The sequence below is a fragment of the Oryzias latipes genome, chromosome 1, assembly GCF_002234675.1.
Source record: "Oryzias latipes chromosome 1, ASM223467v1".
In the NCBI taxonomy this organism is placed as follows: domain Eukaryota; kingdom Metazoa; phylum Chordata; class Actinopteri; order Beloniformes; family Adrianichthyidae; genus Oryzias; species Oryzias latipes.
Window position 1 is genome coordinate 36,382,460 of NC_019859.2, and position 23,920 is coordinate 36,406,379.

Consider the following 23,920-nt stretch of genomic DNA (forward strand, 5'->3'; position numbering starts at 1 on the left):
AAAGTAAACAATCAGAACCGGCTCAGGTTAGAACGATCAGAACTAGTCAGGATTGAATGAATGACTTGCTTTTTTTCCCATAACAACAAAATTGTAATTTAAATAGGAAGAAAAAATTGAAAATGAAAAATATATGAGAACAGTGATGGCAATTGTAATGTTCAGTAATCAAAATGTTAAAATCTTTATTGATACATTAGCTCAAAGTTAAGGTCATGGCCAGCAGGTGAAAGTACAGTAATTGTCCCTTTATTCACAAGTTTCCAGAGGAGTTTTTTAATCAAACAAAAGTAATGCATAAATTAACACCCAGGAGGTATAAACCAGTCAATTTTGCCCAATTCAACAAAAACAAGAATTAGATCCAAAACCCAAAATCATCATGAGGTCATGGAGAACAGAGCTGTTCTTATTGAAAATACCTTAATCTGTAGTTTGCAAAATAGAAAATAAAAAAAAGACTTAACGTATTTAAAGAGACACAAAATATCTTTTCTGAGAACCACAACAACAAATCATAACCATGGTCATCCATCCGTCCGTTCATCCATCCATCCGTCCGTTCATCCATCCATAGTATCCATGTCTTCACTGATGGTGTTTGGATCCTCTAGGCCGTGGACGGCAGCAGGAAGGCAACAGAAACCATCAGAACCGGCAGGAGTTGTCCTGGCAGCAGCAGCAGACCCGCATTTCCTGTAGACTCTTAAACACAAAACAGAAGCAGTGGTGCTACTGTCAGAAGAGTTTGGACACCCTGACTTCCTGTTTTTCTTCTAACAGCTGAGGAAAAATAAAAAATATAACAACCAGACAAACAAAATTGTCTCAAAGAGTCACATAAAGGCAAAAACACTTCAAGGTTTCAATAGCTATGATAGTTTTTAAACCAATTCATTTCCAATATTCCAGGTCATTCATTGTCTTTATGGGGCTACAGAGTAGTAGTAGTAGTCTTTTTTATTTTGGACTAGTGAAACAAATGTAAAATAACAGAATAAGACAAGAACGAGACAAAACTTACAAAAACAAGAAAAAGACAAGTAAATTATACAAAACAAAACAAAACAAAATGATATAAACACCAGTCCAAAAGGGAGTGAGAAGAAGAAAAATCTTATAAACTCTCACCCCCCTTTACCCTAAGCCCTTACTTTCCCACCATCAGAGTCCAGTGCCCTACCCAAGTGTATATGTACATATATACATGTAATTTTCATTTCCAAACAACATACAAATGAATAACAAAACGTATTGTCAAAGTATGCAGATTTATAAATGCTGACATTCTGTATTTTTTTGTATTTGCACATATTTATCCATGATCATCTTCCTGTATCTATATTTAAATTCTTTTATGTTTGGACATTGTTTCAAGCATTTACTGGTTCTGTTCCACAACTTCACTCCACAAATTGAAACACAGAATCTCTTTTTATTTGTACGTGCTTTATGTATGACAAATGTATCTTTTTCCCTAAAATTGTATTTTTCCTCTTTTGTAATAAATAACCTTTGGATATTTGTGGGTAATAAGTTGTTTTTGGCCTTGAATATTATTTGAGCGGTACAATACTCTACTAGATCGTAAAATTTGAGTAATTTTGATTCTATGAATAATTTATTTGTGTGCTCAAGGTAACTGACTTTGTGTATGATTCGTATTGCTCTCTTCTGAAGTATTGAAAGTGAATGTAACGTTGTTTTATAGTTGTTCCCCCAAACCTCTACACAATAAGAAAAATATGGTAAAACTAATGTACAGTATAACATGTGGAGTGATTTGTGGTCCAGAACCAGTTTAGCTTTATTTAAGACAGAAATACTTCTGGATAGTTTAGCTTGTATGTAGCTAATATGTGCTTTCCAGGTTAGTTTGTCATCAATTATGACCCCAAGAAATTTATTTTCATAAATTCTTTCAAGTTTCACCCCATTTATGTGCATGTCAATGTTAATATTTTTACCCTTATGGTGACCAAATAACATCATTTTTGTTTTACTTAAATTTAGTGAAAGCTTATTTACATCAAACCACAGCTTCAGTTTTTCCATCTCCTTCTTAACAATTTCAATGAGTTGCTGCAAATCATCCCCATCACAAAACACATTACTATCATCAGCAAATAGAACTAGCCGTAATTTGTTAGAAACCTGAAATAAATCATTTATATATAAAATAAACAATATTGGTCCCAGAACCGACCCCTGAGGGACACCACAAACAATGTCCAAACATTGGGAACAAGCACCATCAACTTTTACAAACTGCTTTCTATTGCTCAAATAGCTTCTGATCCAGTCTAGCACTAACCCCCTAATGCCATACCGATCCAATTTATGAATTAATATACAGTGGTTAATTGTGTCGAAAGCTTTTTTTAAGTCAATAAATACCCCGATTACATGTTTTTTATTATCAATAGCATTTGTTATATTTTCTATTACATTCATCAGGGCCAGTGATGTTGATCACCATCAGAAGGTTTTCTGTAGAATTCGATACTAGAGGCCATGCCACACAGCCACTATGCACTTTTACCACATGTTGCACATATAAAATTGGTCATACGTGGAAAAAGTGAGAAAAGTTGTGGTCTTTAGGGGAAATTTCCACAGATGTATCAGGAATGAACCACGTTAAAACCACAGATGTTCAAATAAACCACGCAAAGAACACGTAAACATGAACCGTGTGTGATTATTCTGCTGTTTATATGCAATTCATTAGTGATTCATGCATCAATGATGTCATCTGAACGTGATCTGTGCGCCGTATATGTGATCTAAAAGTTCTACATCTGTGGTTCATACGTGAAAAGTCTGTTAGACAAACGTGGAACGGTCGTGGAAAGACACACATGTGTATCTCACTAAAATCACACACAAATGTGTAAGATTTGTGTAACAATTGTGTATAAACTATGTTAACCCTTGTGCTATCTTAGATGACCCCCCCCTTCCATTGAGGTGTTCTCCCTACCATGACAAAGGTGGATAAAGGTGGAAAGATTTCATGTAATCCATGGACACCAGTGAAGATCACAAATCATTGAAGAAAAAAGGTTCAGAGCTCTTTCTGGTGGGTCTAGATGACCCACTCCCAATGTTAAAGTGCCTAGGATAGCACAAGGGTTAAAAGCGCGCAGACTGCATGATTCCTAGCTGATCAAATATTCTGAACAGCTCCAAACCGAATTCACGGAAAGACCCGTCGGCTGTAACCCTCGATGGACATCTGAGCACATCGACGTATGATGAAAGCAAGAAACATGTAATGAATGACGTATGTCACGCATGTATGGCGTGTTGTTAAGCACTTTTCTATCTTTCTCGAAGGCCTAAAGCGCTTCACAGTCGCAGTCCCCTTCATCCATTCACACACTCTCCGCTGGCTTCAGTGTCTTGCCCTAGGACACTTCTACACATGGGCGGCAAAGCGGCATTCGAACCTGCAAGCCTTCCGATCAGAGGGGGATCCCGCTGCACCACAGCTGTGAAAGTCCAAAATTCTATATGTAGAGCATGCGTAGAATGTACGCAGTGGCTGTGTGACCCGGCCTTTAGCTGCACATTTTGATTTTGTTCTTAACTGGTTTATGCAAATAAAGATAAAAACAAACATTTGACTTCCTGAAATGATTCCTTTAGGCTTAAACCTTTGTGTGTGGTGTGGAGTACTCACTGGTACACAGATCCGACTCTTTGAAGACGCCCATGGCTTCGCTGGTCCTCACAGAGCTCAGCAGCGCCGCACTGACCTCACCTGAAAGATGCAATGAGAGCAAATTCAAATCTCCAACACAAAGACGGACTTGAAATGTTTTCCTCCTCAGACACACGATGATCATTGTGTCTCTGTGAGCCTAAAAAAGTTATCAACCAGAAAAAAAAAAAATTTTTTATCGAAAGCCCCCCCCCATGAAGAAAAGAAGCCCTTTTGATATAAGTAGAGCTAAAAGGGCCTCCAGGCTGAAATAGTAAACTTTGCAGCAGAGCGAGGCTTCCAAGGACATAATTGCCTGTCCCGGGCTATACTGTGTGAAGCCCTTTACAGAAACCTCTCTGTTCACTAAGGGCAGGAAGGCAGATGCAGAGACATTCAACCCTGGCTTCAAGTTACTCAGCTATTTTTTTAGGTTTAGTGAAGATTTTCAATGCCTGTAATTGTTCTTTGTCCTCTTCTCGACACTCCCCAGCTGCTCGGCTGGCTCTAAAAGTCTGTTTTTGCAGACCTGAAACACAGCAGCTCATCTTCTGAAACATGCCAAATAATGACAACATACAATGTCAAACATGCTGTGGTTTACTTTCTCATCCTTGCATCACCTAACATTCCAGAAAATATGACAAAGAACATCCATCAACTGCTTATGATCCTTTCGATTACAGTCAGGTCAGGTCAGGTCAGGTCAGGTCAGGTCAGGTCAGGTCAGGTCAGGTCAGGTGACTCAACGGATGCCTTGTCAGTTTTAGCGTTTTAGCAAGACTGAAAACAAAGGCGCCTGTAATAAATTTAAAAAAGGATTCAAAAACGGAGAATAATTTTTCTTCTGTTTGGTTAAATGGATTCCAGACCTACTGAATGCACAGGATTGATGTGCTTCACCTGATTTCCCAAATTAACACTGCTCCATCTGCGGTGCGTCTCCGTTGCGTTGCGTCTCAGTTGCGTTGTGTCCATCTCATGACTGTCGGTCAATTTACACTGACTCCATTGCATCTCTGGTCCGTCCCTCCTCCCCCCTGGCTTTCAGGGGAGTGGTTTGTCCTGCCACGCCCGTGTCGAGTGGTTTGTCCTGTTGTCTTTGTTAATCTAAAACTTAAGCAATCAGGCCCCATGCCCTCTCCTTCCTTACTGTGTCCTTGTTTTGTGTCATGAATGTTGTGTTGTTCATAATGATTAACAACCAGTAAACTTGTTGCTTTATGCTGCTTCATGGTCTTACCCCCCTTCCCCTCCTATTATCACCCTCCTACCCCCCCTCTCTCTAACGTCCCTCTCTCTTCTTCCCTTCTTTCCTTTTCCGTCCGGTCCAACACCAAAGATTTTCAGACATGATTGAAATTAATAAAGTTTGGCCTCAATTACAAAAGGGGTTTATTCAGACATACCTTTGGTTTGTCAGAAGATTAATAACCCCTCTTGTTAAAGCAAAATATGTCCAACCCAAGAGGCCCTCAGCTCTCATCTGTCTGCCCAGCTGTTGGACAGGACAAGTAAAAAAAAAAAAAAAAAATGAATGTTGTGTTTTTGTACTTCCAAAAGTAAACTGTTGTCGTCCACGGGGAAAATGTGGTGGTACCCTGCATTATCATGTGGGCACATTACCTTGAATATAAAAGGTAACACTTTATTTTGAAAGTACAGTGGAAGCTTTTATTTTAAAACCCGAACCTGTTTCTGGTTCCCTGACTGTTTGCCGTGAAACTGACTCGTAAAACGGACTGGAAATGGAATTCCTGCGTTAAGCTTGCGTTGCGGTGTGGAGGGACGGACGTGGATTCCTGATTGATCAATGAACGTTCTCATTTTTTGTGTCAACACAACGGAACGGAGACGCAACGCAGACGGACCAGTGGACATCAGCCAACAGTTTGAGTCATCATCGACCCACAGACTGGTAGTTTAGGACATCACACTTCACTGAACTTTTGTAACTGTTCCTCTGATTGCCAAACACAACCCAAAGATCATCCATTCATCACTGTGGCTAAGAACAACAGTGAGCTACCCCCCCCCAGCCCTATGCTGGGTGGGGGAGGGGGGCTGTTTGACCACCGGTGGACAGTTTACCAGCTGTTCCCGACTTACCCCCGTCCTCATATAATCTCTCATTAGGGCGATGGGGGGGCGGGGGGGGGCAGCCTGCGATGCACCTTGGGGGGAGGAGTTACTTGGCAGTGGTCCCCCTCCCATGGTTGCCGTATGGAATAGCCCCCCCTCGGCTTTATTTGCACCTTAGACGTGTAGGACCCTTGGTAGGGGGCTGTTTGGACATCACTGTGAGTAATCAGGAGATGTCCCCTCAGTGCCCTACCTGCCAATTTTAACTACACCCCCTTAGTACACACACTTTACCCCTCAAAATATACACTCCAACACAAACACACATACATGCGCACACATACCCTCACAAACACAAACACACGCATTTGACAAGGAAGGTGGGACCTTGGACCATCTGTCCCCTACCCCATCCCTGGTAGGGGGTACTGGACCCTTGGCAACGGCTGCCGTGTTTCCTGGGTGCTGGTTTCCTTGGCCCCTCTCTCCATGCAGTGTGAGGGATGCCTGAGCTTTAAGGCTAGGCCAGGAGCCGGGGATCACATCACACCTGAGCCTGGGGGTTTCCGTGTCCCTGTGGTGGGGGTTCTGGTCCTTGCCCCTGAGTGCTGGGCCTCGCCAAATTTCCAACTGTGGGTGAGCCTGGTCAGGCCATGTTTACAACACTTCTTGTGTACCCCCTCTTCTTCTGGGTGCCCTCCTCCTGGGCGGGGACGGCTGGCCCCTGCCTGGCTCCTTCCTGGACCAACCGTGGGCCGGGTGGGTGGTTGCCTGGAACGTGGGATGGGTCTCCCTTGGGGGGTCCTGACTCGTACCTGGGGTTGGGGTGGGGGTATTCCCAGAACTCCTGGGTGTTGGTGGGGTGCTTGTCTGGGGCTGTGGGCACTCTTCTGGGGCGGGCCCTGCGTTGGGCCCACCCAGCGCGGTGGAGGGGCTGCTCTCCTGGTTGGGCTGGAGCTGCACTCTTTCCCCCCGTGCCTCCCTGCTCTCTGGGGGCCCCCGTGGCGGTCCTGCTGGCCCTGGCCTGGGTGGTGGATGTGATCGCCCGGGGGGCAATTGTTCTCTATCTGCTGCCGTGCGGGTGTTGGGTGTTCTGCTGCTGCGGCGGGGGTCTTGGTGTGGGGAGGGCTGGGCGCTCTCCTTCCTTCTTTTCACATTCCATCATCCATCTTAGAAGAACATAAACACTCACCTGAGCACAGGTGTTAGCTCACCTTTGCACTAATAGTTTGTGTGATTTAATGAAATATTTCACACTAGTTGGTTTGAATGTATAAGTATGCTTGTGTGAACATTATCTGTATTGTGTACATGTTGACATGTGGACATTTTTTGGAGCCAACAAGTATGTTTAAAACATCTGAGTGTGTGTGTGGACAGGCCCCGCCCTTATAGACATGTATTACATCTGAACCTCACTGTAATGAGTATAACCATCCAGTAAACTTCTTGCTTTATGCTGCTTCATGGTTTTATCCCCCCCCCCCCCCCCCCCCCATGATCATCCTCCTACCCCCCCTCTCTAACATCCCTCTCTCTTCTTCCCTTCTTTCCGTTTCTGTCCGATCAAACACAAAAGATTTTCAAACATGATTGAAATTAATAAAGTTTGGCCTCAATTACAAAAGGGGTTTATTCAGACATGCCTTTGGTTTGTGTGAAGATTAATAACCCCTCTTGTTAAAGTAAAATATGTCCAACACAAGAGGCCTTCAGCTCTCATCTGTCTGCCTAGCTGTTGGACAGGACAAGTTAAAAAAAAGAAAAATAAGAAAAGAACGACAGTGAGGTGTTTCTTCTGAAAAGCTTTAGGACAAAAGGACTCCACCCTGGTCTCATCTATGAATATGGCATTGTTTATCATGTAGCATGGCTTGTAAGAGGCTCTTTTGAAAGACACAGGTGTTCTTTTGGGTTTTTTAAATAAACATCCGCTTGTTATTTGCTTTTCTAAGTGCTCATTGATGGATTTTCTTGTTCTGGGTGTGCCAGTGGAGTTTAAGAGTTTCAGACAGTCCAGGAAACTTTACACCATTGTTTTGTTACCATGTTGCCTTTTTCAAAGCAGACTATCCACCTAAAAATGTATCATGCAGTTACAACAGATGCTCATGAGTGGGCGATATTGCACAAAATGAACTCTGACCATGAAGAAACAGACACATCAGAAAAAAGATCCATGAGTCCAGTTAGTGAAAATCACACAGGCAGTACATTTATTGTTTTCTGCAACTGGTCATACGTGAATTTATGTGAGAAAAGGTTTGGTCTTTACGCAAAATTTTTACAAGATGTATCATTGATGAACCACATTAAAAACGCTAAATAAACCACACAAAGAACACGTAAACCAGCGCTTCTTTGACGTTCAGGGCACTGAACAGAAATCCCACTGCTTCAGCACCATGGTCAGCACCCACCGCGGGCAATCAAATATTTTGTTTTAGTTAAACAGTTGGAATCCCGTGGTCTGAACCAGCCGCTAGGTCCCAACTGAGGGGAGGGGCTTGGGTGATCTGCCAGAGAGAGCCCCGCGCCAGCCACAGTTGCATCCGCGCTCGTCGTACTCGCCCCCCTCTAGTGTCCCGCCTACTGCGTGGGACCAGACACCGCCCCGCAAGAGAGCAGTGGGAGACCCCCCTGCTGGAGGGGTTAAAGATTGGCCGATTTATAGACCCGTCACAAACACGCCAAATGTGCACGAACTGTGTGATTGTTGTGATAAATGATATCGGTGGTTCATGCGTGTAAAGTCTGTTAGACAGACGTGGAACGTTCGTGGAAAGAGACAAATTTGTGTATGTATCTCAGAAAAATCACACCCAATTGTGTAAGATTTCTGTAATAATTGCGTATAAACTACGTAAAATACGCGTAGCCTGCATAATTCTCAACCGACCAAAAATTTTGAACAGGTCAAAACCGATTTCATGTCAAGTCCCGTCAGCTGAATTCCTCGACGGACATCTGCTCACATCGACGAACGACGAACACAAGAGACACGTATGAACGACGTTTATCACACATGTAACATGAAAGACATGGAAAATGCGCAAAATAAACGTGGTGACTGTGTGACATGGTCTTTGTGTGAACATCTATGAGACTGTGTATCTGCCTGTTAAAGATTTGATCAAACCTTTTCTTTATCAGCTTTTTATTTTTGGACAGAACCTTTTTGGTTTGCTTGCACTCTCAGGTTTACCGGATATTTTGTTTGTTCATGAACTGTACCCGACTTGATCACGGCTCTCTTGCAAGTGAACCCTGGTGCAGTTCACTGTCTGAATGCCAAATGTCTAAGGAGAGCAGAGAAGGAAGGTCAAAGGTTTAGCATATTTTATGCAGGAACAGAAAAACCCAGGGCTTCAGAAGAAGCTTGAAGAGTCAGTCAGGAGAATTGTTTTGTATTTTTCTGGTCTGAGTGAGCAGCTACACTGAAACAGAATCAGAATGTGAACATTTTCAGTTACCAAGTCAATGTTCCATGACCATCGTAATCACCGTGAAGAGCAGAAGATTTCAGATCTCTGCTTCATTCTATAGACCCCACCTCAGATTCTTGTAATGTTTACTGAATGTAAAATTGAATGTTGGTAACCTAACTCATTTTCTCACATTATTCATTCATACAAACACAATGCTCCTCTGCATATCTGTCCTCACCTGACACCATGTAGGTGACCCTCTGGCAGTTGCGACCCTCAACATTGAAGGGAGAGCCGGGTAAGATGGTGACCCTTGCTGTTTCCACCTTGAGGACGTCCGCCACCCTTTTACGGAAATCAAACCTGAAATGTGTTTCAAAAAGGCAGACTAGATTAGAACTCGGATGAGGAAGAGTTCGGCTTCATTCTTTCCATTTCAGTCAGATCCCATCTGTTTTCCCAAAGTGACAGAATGTAAACTTCATAACTGCTCATTAACGTGTTTGCCCTAAAAACACCTACTCAGGTGTGTTTACACTCCACCTGTGCTCCACCTGTCAGGTGTGGTCTATTTAGTGACCCGCACTGGGCTGGTGGCAGAGCTGGGAGGTAAACACCAAATCCCCACCGGATAATATCAAACGTAAATACCCGAGGTGATTGGCTGAAAAAGCTTCACCTGAGAACTCTTCAGAATAAAAGCATCCCCGACATCAGTGAAGAAGTGAGGGGTGGTGATTGTATCAGGAGCCCCTGTGATTGTTTTTCTTCCTGAATCTATTACCTGAGAAACGTGATGCTAATCAGAGTTTAAGCTAGACCCACTGTCCTCACACTGGCTGATAACATGTTGTGTTGAATTGTTTAACAGTAATGAACGCGTCCTGGCATGAAGGTGCAAACAGGTTCCTCCAGATGACTGATGTCACACAGCATGGATCACATTTTTCTTGAAAAGAGAAGTGAAATTCTGAAGGCATGGAGGAAATGACTGTCAGAAACAATCTTGGCATGTCGTTAAACAAATGCTTTCTCCAGAAAGTGAACAAACTGGTTTTGGATACACAACTAAAGCTTTAGTCACATGCATCCCTACAGAGGGGTCGACCCGGTCGGGTTCTGTGGGTTTTTGGGTGGTCCGGGTCCGTGGAGGGTCGTAGGAAGGAGCGTCTGCATTTTCAGGTGAGCTCAGGTGTGTCTGCAGTTCCCTTAAGGCTCATAATACCACCTTAAGGGACGTGATGAAAATGGATCGTACCATTGTCGTGTGTGTGGAAAGTGTATCTAAAGTATTCATAAGGACAATGGAAGTTCCAGGTACTTGTATGGTACAGGTGATGCCGGCATCCTTACGCTGAAACTTACTGCTCTAGTCGTTAGTGAGGTGTGAGTTCTGGCTCCTTACTGACCGCACACATGCTGCACGCACGGGGCGTGCACGTGATCTGTAAGTGTCCATAGGACGTCCACACAAACTACACTCTGATTGGCTCATTTCCTAATTTCTAACAGTCAGGCTGCAGCGAGGAGCGTGCAGGTATGACGTGAACGGCTCCTTGTACAGTCTGCAGGGTTTGGGGGGGGTCTACTGCCTTGATATTTCTGGCGGTCCACCAGCTTCCACCACACAGGTTTGACCATTTTCCACTCCCACACCTGCAAGGGCAGGTGCAGGTGATCTTAAATTTGCCCTCTTGGGTGAATTTGTCTTTCTGTTACTTTATTAATTCTCAATAATTTTATATACACATGTCTGTAAAATGATCATTTTTATTTTCTAGTTTTATTTTCTATCTTTCTGGAGAGAAAAACCAAAGCTGCAGGTGTTTCCTTTTGGCCCGTATCCAATACCCGTACGGAGAAAAGTTTGGTTCCACAGAAATGTCAGAAGTTAGTTTTGAGGAACTGCTCGCAGTATTTTCGTCTGGTTCTGCTGAAACAGACGCCTTTGTATGAAACACCAACCTACAGACAGTTTGACAGGATGTGACACTGGAGCAGTTACTAACTCGTCTGTTTTGTCTCGTGACCCATGTTCCGTTGGTCTGTTTATGTGTCCGTCTGGTTCCCGGACCCGGTCGGCCTGACAAAGTCTGGTTCTTCCTTCAGAGGGAATCTCCCTGTCTACAGTTGCCTAATTGCTTACTTTGGATGGGGATTACACTGAACATTTGCTGTAATCTGTTGTTCACTTATAGGCTATAATTATAATTCAGACAAAACAAGCGGTTTTACTGGAATAAATGTTGGGACAGAGATGGACTCCAACAATATTTATTCATTTAGAATAATAACAACCCTAAATATTTTTGCTCAGTTTGTTGTTTTCTAGCACGTGGAGACAAACCTCAGCTGTGAATTAGTGTTTCAAAGGAAAGGACGTATTAATTAGTTTGGGGGCAGTTTGTTCCATAATAACAGTCACACATAGTCTTGTCATTACATAAAGACAAATAATATAAGGAAAGGGTTGCATTTTATGAAAATAGAAACTATAAAACTTGAATCAAAGTGTTTTAGCACACAGACACGAAATCCGGGATGGGAGCTATGAGGGGGAGTGATTGCAGGGAATCTTTACTCATTTACCACAAAAGGTAAAAAGAAACTCTGCAAAATACTTCAAAGTCCAAATCTGACATGGATCACATGCTGGAAATGAATCTTTTCTTTTTCTTCTGTTGTCATTTGTGTTTCACAAAAACAGAACGAATGAAACTGAGTTGTTGATTTCACCAATATTAGAGCCTACAATGCCTCATTAGCGGCGTTTCCATTGACTTAATGATTGCCAAAATTGGATTTGTGATACTAAATTAGCCTAATGGAAACACGACAATTAAAAAAAACATGTATGTATCGTATTAAAGCTTTTGTTCTTGGTGGTTTTTGAGGCATTTCGAAATAGATGTATTTTAAAAACTGCAGCGGAAACACTTTTTTAGATGAAACGAGTCATGTGACCAACAATCGGATGGCGATGCCCTTCTTGGTAGGAACTGGCGGCCTTGGGCGCTGCACAGCGGGCGCCACCAGAGGTCCCACAATTGGAATTGCTGGATCCACAGCTCCTCTGGAAAACCACCATTTCCCATTATGTCATCATCCGTAGCCCCTCCCACGTGTAAGGAGCTCGCCACTCCTCGGCCTGAAGAAGACGGCGACGTCTCCTTTGATAGATGATGAAGAGCGCTAGAGCCGCGGCAGAAATGTGAATGTATCTGCTGTCAAAGTGTTGGTCACATCTGTGTTTCTGAAGGACTTATTATTTTATTTTGAAGGTTTCCTGTACGTGTTAGTTTTGAGTTTTCCTTCTCTGCTGGTCGTTGTCAGCTGTGTCTCGTCAGTCCTGATTGTGTTTAAGTCTTGTCTCTGCCTTCCGCTGTGCTGGTCCATGCTGTCATTTCCCTGACTGCCTTCCTCCCTGTTTTGCTTGTTTGTTACGAGAGTTGATTTTGTTTGTTAGCCTGCTAAGCAGTGCTTTTTGTTTTTTGAGTATTAAAACCCCTTGACTCGCAACCACCTGCCCCCCGCCCTTGTGTCTGACACTTATGGCCTCAGTTGGTTTGTGTTTATTCACATAATTAGGATTTGACGGAAACAGTGTCAACATTTCTAGAATTTGGATAAAGTTTTGTGGATTTGTGTAACAGTAACGCAGCTACCAACACTGAACAATAACTATTAATTGTTGTTATTCATTTTTTAACTGCATTTTCAGTGCTATTTGTTTTCATTAGTTCTATCATCTACCTGTTTTTAATAGAGCTATGGTAGTAACAAGACAGTTTCTCTTTTATCAACTCAAAAGTTTTATTCTATTCAATTTGACATTGAATAGTAAAAATAAAATCTGCAGTTGAGTGACTTGTTTATGTCTTTAAGTCGCCAGGTTGTTGTTGTTTTTTAATCAGTGTTTGTCTTCGTAAAGTTCTGTAGCATTTTCTGAAATGAGCTGAGACAGAGCAGAGCGTTCTGCAGACCGTGGATGCAGTTCTGAAGAAATGCACCCCTTGGTTTCATTGAAATTGACCCACCGGCTGAAGTTGGTGACATTGGGAAAGATCTGCTGGGATGATGGGGAGTTTGGGAGGATGTCTGCACATGCAATGATGGCGTCCCCGTCCTTCAGCACAAGAGACCTGTGCACAACTGGAGACATGTAGAGGATAACAAGCTAAACATTTTGGACCCAACAGAGTAAAGAACGAGCACATTTGACTTTAAAGCCAAACCACACAGAAATCCTCTGACGTCCTGTTTACCTGTGTTGTCCCCAGAGAGCTGGATGAGGCTGTCGGAGAAGACCTGCCTCTGGGTCAGGCTCACATTGCCTTGTCTGGCAGATATTTCCCCCACCGCACAACTCAGAGGGTTTCCTAAAGAGCAGCTGGAGCTCTGAAAGAGGAAGAAGAAAGAAGACGGAAGTGATGTGGAGACATGATGTGGGTCCCAGAGTTCCTTTCCTCAGAAAAATACATGTCACTCATTTCTAACCGTGGTTTCTGGGCATGCATGTGCGTCATGGTACCTTTATTGTCTAATTCTGTTTTTCATGAGTAAATACAGCCTTTTTACAGACCAGCAAAACATGAAATGAAACGTAACAGAAGATGCTCTGCAGCTCCTGCTGGATTCTTGTTTAAAGGAAGATTTTTCCATATTCAGAAATACGTATTTTAGATATTTTTGTATAAACATATGGACCCTTAACCCCCTGCTGACAGCACAAACATATGCAGTGATGAGTTGGTAAATGGATTTTGCACAAACACAAAAATAGAGCTGCTCTCACCTTCAATGTCATGCTGAAGGGATTGAACGTGGCGCCCGCCGAGTCGCACAGGCTGCCGTTCAAACGGTTGCTTGCGATGAACAAAGAGGCTTGCTCCAGCTTTAAACATAAAAATAGGAGTTTCAGCGGGAGTGCTGCACATAGACCAGCTAAATAGGGAATAAATACATATAAATACATACAGGATTGTTATGCTGCTGTGTTTAGTGGTTCAGAAGTTTTAGTGTGACCCAAATCGGTGACATAATCAACTTCCAGTACGGTGGCCCTGAAGGGCAAATCGCATCAACAATTGAAATGAGACAAAAAAGTTTTAAAGATCCCAACGACCAAAAGCAAAACAAGTATTAAAAAACAGCATCGCATTTTAGAACCAAAATGTAGAAAACAAAAAGAAAAAAACATTTTAGAAAAAACAAAATGAAATGTTGGAAAAAGTCAACACAATGAGAAACCAGTAAAGGTACTGTGGCCATCTCTGATTGGATGATGATTTCCAGTATGGCTTCATAAAGAATAACTTTGAAATGATGGACAAACATCATCATCCAATCAGAGATGACCACAGTACCTTTACTGGTTTCTCATTGTGTTGACTTTTTCTAACATTTCATTTTGTTTGCTAAAAATTACTTTTTTTAACAGTTTGGTTTCTGGATTTTTTGTTTGTTTTCCAAAATGTAATGCTGTTTTTTCTTTTAATACTTACTTAGCTTAGTAATTGTCATTGTGCTCTTTACATGTTTTTGTGTCGAGTGATTCTTTGCTAGGATTTGTACTTCTGCCTCCAGAGCGTCAGTCACAGACCAGAGGGAGGGATTTTCCACCTCTAGTACTGTAATCTGCACACTGATCACTTTGTATCCAAAACATTGACATGTTGGAAAAAAACTTCTCGTGTTTTATAATCCGTCACATGGTGTTTTTTTAAAGACCCACTCCTATGCAAATGGTGTTTTTAACATTCTCTAGTGGCATTTTTCTGATGATGGAGGACGAAGCAATTTTAGATCAAATTGTATTTCTGATATTTCTTTATTGAAACTGTGGTGAATCAGGAGCAGATGAAAAAATGCTGTTGGAAAATAATCGTATTTGTGACACACAAAACACTCTGGATCTCTCTGCTCCCAGCTCTCAGCAAAAGGGAGGCGAACGGGGGCGGGGTTGCCCTGCGCCTACAGTCCCGCCCACAGCTCAGAGGTGAATTTCTAATGAACTCCTGCCGCTCTGCAGAAACAATGTTCTAGAAAACCTCTTGCGCGTGAATGTATATCCTCTCACTTCTTTCCGTCAGAACAAGTTGTGACCATGACATCCTGTGATGCGACTTACATTTGCTTTTGTGGTTGATTGAAGGTTGACGATCAGAGTAACATCACTAGAGCTCCCATCAGCAAACATCTGCTGGCGCTGGCAGGTCGAGAGGAAAAAACATTTAGAATTTCACCTGAACAGTATTGTGTGGTTCAGTCCAACTTAAGGGAACAATCATTATTCCAGAATTTAGATTTTGCTTAGGTAGAGGACCATCTCTATAATTTATTAATGCAATGCTACACAGTGACTACGATGTCTCTGCTTTAGCCAGAGTTGGATGACTTTGGTAAATATTTGGGAGGTTTTCTGAGCTCTCATCCATGGATGCAGCTTGGGGCTCATTGTGGGGATTCTGGAGGGCAGCTGACAGAGACAGCTGTTTCCATGGTGACCCTGCATGGACCACTGTCCTGCAGACGGATGCTAGGCTGAGTTGAGGATCTGGGCCCTGTTTCCAATCACAAGCAGAATGTGTTTGATGTCTGCATGACCAACAACTAATGCAGCAAAAAAATAAAAAAGTCTTGTTTCTGTGGCAGCTTGCTCTGGAGCGACCTTCATCTTTGTAATCTCTAATTTTACTGCAAGGATTACAATCCACTCACAATAAAAACATTTACACGTTCATAAAAGTGGGGTTAAATGTGTTCTTTCAGAGTAAACTGGGAAGAGTTTCAGTTGCTTTTCCAGGTGCTGCATGTCTGACTCAGTAAGAAATGCACATCAGCAAAACCCAAAGACTGTAACTTGAGTCATAGTTGATATCGAGGAATATGCAGTGTTGATATAAACTAGGAATTACCATCGACTGCTTAGTCCAATGAGCTGTTATTATGCAGGTGAGGATAATTCATTTTACAAACTACAGTCTGTTTTGTCTTTTTAAAGGGTAGAATAAATCTCTGTGAGTTACCACTGAGTCAGGCGAGCGGATTAAGAGAAAAAATTCAATCTGGGTTCAATCTGAGAACTCCTCAAACCTCTTCTGATCACTCCCGTCTGTCCATGAGACGATGAGCTCAGTCACCAACCAAATACTTTCCTTTCTTCTCATTAAAACCAAAGCCACACCTTCTGTTCCAACATTTGATGCCGACAATCTTCTCTGGATTTGGTGATTGAGAGTCTTTTTAGAGAGGAGAGAGGGTGACCATGAGGCCAGACTTCAATGGGTGAAGGAAACAAGGTGACGAGGAAGTGATGCAGACGGAACATTACCAAAAGACTGAAAATGGCAGTGGTGAGTAGGTTTCTCCAGAAAAGAGAGGAGAGAGAAGAACACAACGTGACAACATGTTTTACGGGCTGAACAATAGATGAATAAAACAACAACTGCAACGTTGTGGCTGAGGAACTGAAGCCACAAAGCCTCAGATGGTGGCTTGTAGTGACTCTGGTGGTGGTGAGGATGATCAGGAGGACAATGGCAGAGCAGGACCATGGGTTGGAAGCTGAAAGAAGGAAGAGGGCTGTGTGGGAGGAGCTAAAACAGACTTTAGGAGATCAGGAGGTTCTCCCCGATGATTGGACAAAAACTGATCAGGGAGACGTGTCATCTGTAATTAACAAAGCACGCTTGGTGGCAAAATAAAGACATTTAGAAGTTTGATAAAAGATAAAGCTCAGTTAAAAAAAGTGGAGGACTGAGAGGAAGGGGAACAATGAACAAGAGCACAGGGAAATGCTGACAAGGTAAAGGAGGAGGTGGCAAGAAGGGGAAACTGGGTGTGTTAACAACAAGGGAAGCGATAATAATTGGTTAAGGCAGTGTCAGGTTTCACGATCGCCGATGGTGGGTGGCGTTGTTTTACACACGAGCCAGTAGACACAAAGAGATGGAAGATGTTGTGGAGACAGAGTTTGGATGTCGACGTTCAGAAAGTCAGTACAGATGGATACCAGAGCAGTTGTCTGAGATTTCAAGTTTCTTTAACCCTTTAACACCACAGCTTTAGCTCCAGTGTTGATGTCTATGAATGACTGTAACTCTTCAACCCTTTACGCACTGAATGTAACTATGCAACACTTTACAGCCTACAGAAATCGTCCTGGATTAAATACACTATACAGTACATCTGCACTGTTCCTTTTTTTGATAAATAACTTTCAGTGCACCTTATGTTCCAAAAAATACATTAATAGTAAAACAACGGTTTCTCTGTCACTGATTGAAAGACATTTTGGACTCACCAGTTGGACTGTTCCGGTCACCACACCATTGAAAACAGCTGTGGAATTGATCAGCTGTCCTCCTGTGCTTGTATTTGCTATGATGTCGGCACACCTCAGTCTGTACAAAAACACCAAAGAACTCAAGATGAGGAACACGCATCTATTGTAGAAATGTGACTTTAAGAGGAAATAAAATACAATTAAACCAGACAAGTTTGAATTAAAACCATGTCTGATGAGGTTCAGAGCAACATGTGATCATCTTGAATGTGAAATGGCTTCTATTTCTTTCTGTCATTCTGACCATTATTCTTTACAGCAGTAGAAAATCAAATGCAGTGACTTCTTACCTTGTTGAATTGGTGTGATGAATTACCAGAGACCGCCCAACGATGCTGTAAGGTCCAGTCAGTGGCATGCTCGGGTCCTCATGGACTCCCTCATAGATGTCTTTCAGAGTCAACATCCCAAACTTCCCACTGATGTCGCCTACCTCATACTGGTCGACTGTACCCACACCAGGCGAAGGAGAGTTTGAAACATTCCAAGCTAATGGGTTGAAATGTCCAAGGATGTCTGCATTTGAACAGGGGCTGGCACTGCCAGGTTTGAGGGGCAACACATGGACATGATACCCTCCAGCAATGGAGGCCAGGTTTTTCAAGGACACTTGTATAGTTGTGGGACCTTGTGGCACAGCCTGAGAGAATTGCACCTGACCGTCAATTGACCCCGGACCAAACCACTGACCTAAGATAGCCTTGGGAACTCTAACCTCTGTAATGTTTGCACAAGCAATTCTTGGTGCTCCCCTTCCTGCTTCATGAATGACCACAGAGCGACCAATCATTCCTGGCACCCAGGCAGTGACATCAGTGAAAAAGTGTTTTGAATCCACACTTCCTACTGTAGCACTAAGGTTAATGGTGCTATGTTTGTTGGCAAAGTCTCCTGCCTCACAGCTTAATGGAGACAAAGGGGCACAGTTGACAGTATAATTGCCGTTGACTGTGATTTGGAACGGATTCCAATGACCTCCAGTTGTGCTGCAGCGCTGCGCATCATCATCCCTTTCTGAGCTGATAGGGAAGATGTGAACATGCCAATTGTGCATCTGGCTTGCTGTCATTGAGGGATTTCCATATGAAAGATACATAAAGATGGATACATCAGAAAGAGGACTATTGACTACCTGGGTGAACCAAACCTCACCAACCACAGGACTCTGGAACTTGGCTTTGGCTACAGTGACTTCAGCAGGATAGCCTATACTGGCACATGCAAATCTCGCATTATCTGTTTGGCTGTGAATCACAACGGAGCGACCTACGATGCTATTCTGCCCAAACAAAGGCAGATTAAAATCTGTGAATGTTTTCATCATCATGCTTTTGTCTTTTAGAGACTCATGCTTGGTGCTTAGGTCACCTATCTCATACTTGTCATGTGTGGATCCAGGCCCTTTTGGGTAGGATTGGCTCATTGTGTCAATTCCAAATGGGTTCCAGTGACCACCAACATTAGCATTTGAACACAAGCCTGATCCAATTGAATTTGGGACAGGAAATTGGTGAACATGGTAGGGCCCAACTTGGTTCAGGTTTGTGAGGTTGACTGTAATTCTAGTCAGATCAAATGGTGAAGCCTGGAAAAAGCTGAAGTAGCCCATAATCCCTCTCATGTTCACCACGGCTCTCACCTGCTTCACGGGGAGGTTATGGATCTGGGCACACTTATACGTCGACCCAATGCTGTACAGCAGAAATTTGTAGGAGGAGTTGAAACTATCAAGATCCAGTCGTGATTTCTGAGGAAGCAAAGGAAGCCCAACCTTTACAACCCCCAGATTTCTCAATGCTGATGGAGCTACGCTTCCAAGAAGGACATCACAGCTCGGAGCTGTACTCAGAGATCCAAAAAGAGTGACGTTGGTTTGTGAAGCGCTCGACTCCACTGCTGCAAGGTCCGCAAGCAGCCTTGAATTGGAATAGTTTAAATTAAGACGTAGATAAATGTTTCCTGAAATTGAGCCAGTGAACCTGGCCTGTAGAGTTACATTTGTTTGGCTTTGACTCACAACTGTGCACACTTTGGTACCGTTACATGTAAGCAAAGACAGCGAAAGGTCATCCAGATTGGATCTTTGCCTAAAAAGAAGTGACACGTCAATGGAGTTTGTTTGGGAGGGATCTGCCTGAAAGGTGAAGATGCCGGGGCCGATGTTTGCCTCAGAACAGGGATCTTTGAAGTGGCCGTACATAACAGGAAACTCACTGAGGGAAAAGTTCACCGAACTGCAGGATCCAGCACCAGATATGTTAACGAGAACTGCCTGAGAGGTTGAGTTAAAACTCACTAGACCTGTGACCCCGCCCATGTTCAGAGGTGCCACGAAATCAGCACAGTGAACAGAATCTGGAAAAAATAGACAAAAGGAGTTTGCGTGTCAAAATGCTGTTGAAAGGAAACACATGCAGCAGAATGTGAGTTCCTTGAAATGAAAAACCTCTGCTTTACTTACCCGCTAAACTGCAACAGAGAAGTGTTTTTTCCACTGAAACCTATTGTTTTTCATGACAGCTCTTGGAACCTCACCTCAGTACTACATTTTCAGGCAATTCATTTTTCCCGTAAACGCTGAACACCACTTCTGATCCATTACCAAAACCAAATAGTCTTTTTTCTATCTCAGATTCCATTTTTGGACTATGTCAACCTCTGGACTAGAAATCATTCTGGGATTTCTTGTCCACAAAGCCACAGGCCCCTCATTTGACCTGGATGCATAGAAATGTACACATTATCAAATTTCAAATCGAGTTGTCCATTAAGAATTGAATTTTCCTTGAATTATGGGTGAAAAAAACTTCCTGTACTGTTGTACTCCTGTAGGACTACAGTCACATGTCCCAAAATGCAAGCGACTTAAAGCAATTTTTTCAGCAAATATGGCAGGTGGCAGCGGTGGCATTTTTACATGCTGCATGGCGTCGGGTTAAAAAAGTTCAAATTAAACGGCGACCGGCCGACGTTTTGGCGTTGGACAGTGCCACCTGGGTACACTTGGAGGTCACGCGGTGGCAGGCGGGTGGCAGGAAGGCAGCAGCGCCATAATTGACTGATAGGAAGGGTCTCCAAGGTCCCCGAAATCGTCTGATGATCGGCCAATTATAGACTGCCACCCTCCAACCCTCGGGCTGTACATGTGACCGTAGCATAAGCAGTTCGTTGGTTTCACAGGTATTTAAGGTCAAACATTAAATTGAAAGTAAGTCACAGCTGGCAAATGATTTTAGTCCAACGCGTTTCAAGATGCCAGGATATAAAATCAAAAACAAAAAAAGAAAACAAACATTCAGAACTGTTATTTATGAGTGGAACCCCAAATGGAGAAAAGGCCATTTTTGGGGCCGTCTCTAGAAAAGCCCCTCCATAAGTTAGGGACCTGACAAATGTTTGGCTTCTACAACAGACGTGTTTAGGTTGAGAGGAGGAAACTTCTTCCATCCTATGCGTTAGGATTTACACTCTGTCTTCAAGACCTCCAAAGGAATTTAGCGAATACAGGAATGCGGTGGGTCCCGCCCCGCAGAGCGTGCCACCCTGTAGATGAAAATGCATGACACCAGGGGGCGTTGTTTTCCGATTTCTTTTGAATTTTGGCACAAAATGGCAAATGAAACTGCAGTAGATTTCAAGTTATTTTAAAATGAATTAAGAAAAAACATCTATTTAAAATCTCCATTTTTAGAATTGAGTTGTATAAAAGCTGCTTTTCCCAAATGCATGACCAAATTTAACATTGCAGTGTAAATTGCACAATAGATTTTCATTTGAATTATGGTAATGTTAAAAGTAGGATGCTTTCCTCAAGAAAACTGTATTTCTGTTGAAACTGCAGATCTTCTTGTGTGTTGCCAAACTTTTGCTCACCAGCAAGCAACTCATCCATCTGACTGCTTTTTGCACCAAGCATGCATTAGACAGCAAAAGGTTGACTTTTAAATAAAAAATATTTTTATCTCCAACATTTATGGGAGTTGAACAGTGGCAAACTCAGCCTTCCTTTTGTTCATTTAGTAGATTTTAGGTATCATTGAAAATGGTAAAAAGCCTGAATATCAGAATAAAGTACTCAAGTAAAACAGTAAAACCGAATCACATCATCTTTCAGTGAATCAAGCGGCAATAAAACTGTGTTTTACAGTCAAAAGAAACAGAAACATTTTCTAAGCCCACTGGTTCGCTGGGTGACTGGGTTGCTGGAGCCTATCCCATCTACATTTGGATGAAGGGAAAGTTCATCATGGAGGTTCTGCCCAACCATTGCTGGCTAATTCTCACATTCACACCTATGGGGCAATTAAGAATCACAGATCAGTGATTGTGAGGAAGCTGGAGTGAAAGACGCAGACATGCAAACTCCACACGGCTGGGATTTGAACTGGTGAGAGTGCCAGTCACTACACCACTGTGCATGCAGCCTGCCAAAAACGAATGAAACGCTCCTCCTCCTTCTTTTCACATTCCACCATCCATGTTAGAAGAACATAAACACTCACCTGAGCACAGGTGTTAGCTCACCTTTGCACTAATAGTTTGCATGATTGAATGAATGAAAGATTTCACACTAGTTGGTTTAAAGGCATAAGTATGCGTTCGTGAACACTATCTGTTTTGTGTACATGTTGACATGTGGACATTTTTGCGGCTAGCAGGTGTGTTGATAATATTTGAGTGTGTGTGAACAGGCCCCGCCCTTTTTGTACTACATTTGAACCGTACCGTAACGATAAACAACCAGTAAACCTGTCTGCTCTATGCTGCTTCATGGTCTTACCCCCCTTCCCCTCCTATTATCACCCTCCTACCCCCCCTCTCTCTAACGTCCCTTTCTCTTCTTCCCTTCTTTCCTTTTCCGTCCGGTCCAACACCAAAGATTTTCAAACATGATTGAAATTAATAAAGTTTGGCCTCAATTACAAAAGGGGTTTATTCAGACATACCTTTGGTTTGTCTGAAGATGAATAACCCCTCTTGTTAAAATAAAATATGTCCAACACAAGAGGCCCTCAGCTCTCATCTGTTTGCCTAGCTGTTGGACAGGACAAGTTAAAAAAAAAAAAAAAAAAAAAAAACGAATGAAATATTTAGGAAAAACGATGTGGTCCTTTATACACAGCTTATATTATATAAAAGCTCATACTGTAACCTGACAGTCTTCAACAGGATACAATAGTGTCTCCGCCCACTCCCAAGGGACAATTGTCCTGTAAATCCTTCTCTGTTTGTTCGTCTCACAATGTTTCACATCAATAATTTGTGTCGAGTCACTCCACCAAAAGTAATCATGGAAATAATTGTTTTATTCCTCAATCTGAAGGAGTAGAATTGGTTTTTGTATTCCTGGTTTAATGGAAAAGAGTATAAGTTCTATAATTACAGTAATTAAATAGTAAAAATTCATGACTTCCAGAGTAGAAAGACATTGAGAAGAGTCTAATAATTGAAATGCAAAGACAGCTCATTATAATAGAGCATTTGAATAAATGACTGATTAGTGTTTTTAATCAAATGTTTAGCATTAGCATGATGTTACGGAGGAACTTTTAGGGTGAAAGTTACACTAAGTTACAAAACTTTAGGTGATTTCATTCATTTTGTAAATTATATTTTCCTAATTTCATTATCATCATCAAAACATGACAGGATTCCAAATGCTGCTTAATAAATCCAAAGACCACAATACCTCAGAACGTGTGTACCTGTACCTCTCAGCCAGCATTTTGTACCATTTAAAAACAATGATCACCATTTTAACCATAACTCAGCGAAATAAATCACCAACAGAACAGGAGCAACTCTTACTCTGGTCTTCCTTAAGTGTCCTTGACTATAAAAGTACAAGAAATACAAATGTCAATCTTTTAGCAAAGGCATGCCCTCTTGAGAAACCCAAAGGGTTCTGAGAATCAACAGGTCTGTTAGTCAGAAAATCACTAACTAGAGGAGTAAATGATTCAAAGGTAGGAATAACTGTCCATGTAAACTGTTTCAATTTAGCACAAATATTACAGCTCAAACTGCAGAAACAGTTATCCTGCTGATGCTACTGCATGCAGGAAGACTCAACATGTACTCACCAAACCCCACAAACAGCAGAGCAGCTATGAGGAGGCGCATTGTGGCGGCGGATCAACAGACCGAGAGGAGGCAGGGATCTTTGAAAATAGCCAGTTGCATAAAAAGCTTTCCAGTTCAGAGGCAGCAAAATGATAGTCTGCGTGTCTCAGTGAGCTCTCCAAAAACCATGGGATGCCTGAGAGGTTTGCAGAGGAGTGCAGCCTCTTTTATGCTTCTGGCTTTTTTTCTGCTGGCCTGTGATTGGTCACCAGGGAGGAGGGAGGAGAAAGCGTT

At 42.5% G+C, this 23,920-nt stretch overlaps 1 protein-coding gene and 1 long non-coding RNA gene across 3 annotated transcripts; one reads left to right on the forward strand and one right to left on the reverse strand.

Moving 5' to 3' along the window:
• Positions 1-155: 155 nt before the first annotated feature.
• Positions 156-23,844, reverse strand: LOC101163879. Of its 2 annotated transcripts, XM_011481051.3 has the most exons (10): positions 23,647-23,843; positions 17,854-19,918; positions 17,522-17,621; positions 15,347-15,424; positions 14,012-14,110; positions 13,482-13,614; positions 13,254-13,368; positions 9,455-9,579; positions 3,686-3,766; positions 156-705 (listed from the first exon to the last, which is right to left on the reverse strand). In XM_011481051.3, the coding sequence occupies exons 1-10, from the start codon at positions 23,684-23,686 to the stop codon at positions 611-613; spliced, it is 2,931 nt and encodes a 976-aa protein (XP_011479353.1). In that variant the 5' UTR covers positions 23,687-23,843; the 3' UTR covers positions 156-610. The 2 variants fall into 2 exon arrangements, with proteins under 2 accessions (XP_011479353.1, XP_020562125.1); XM_020706466.2 differs by lacking the exons at positions 156-705; positions 3,686-3,766 and adding an exon at positions 7,769-9,087 and having other exon boundaries at positions 23,647-23,844.
• LOC111947087 lies at positions 3,064-3,622 on the forward strand. The gene is made up of 2 exons (XR_002872891.1): positions 3,064-3,252; positions 3,340-3,622. It is a non-coding gene; the product is annotated as an uncharacterized LOC111947087 (long non-coding RNA).
• Positions 23,845-23,920: the final 76 nt, after the last annotated feature.

Bases quoted from the DNA above. Each gene is read 5' to 3' on its own strand.
- LOC101163879 (XM_011481051.3), bottom strand. From the start codon at position 23,686: ATGCGCCTCCTCATAGCTGCTCTGCTGTTTGTGGGGTTTG. The intron at 15,425-17,521 runs GTGAGTCCAAAA...TCGACCTGCCAG, and splicing joins TGACCGGAACAGTCCAACTG to CGCCAGCAGATGTTTGCTGA. The intron at 13,615-14,011 runs GTGAGAGCAGCT...TTCCTCTTTCAG, and splicing joins CCTTCAGCATGACATTGAAG to AGCTCCAGCTGCTCTTTAGG.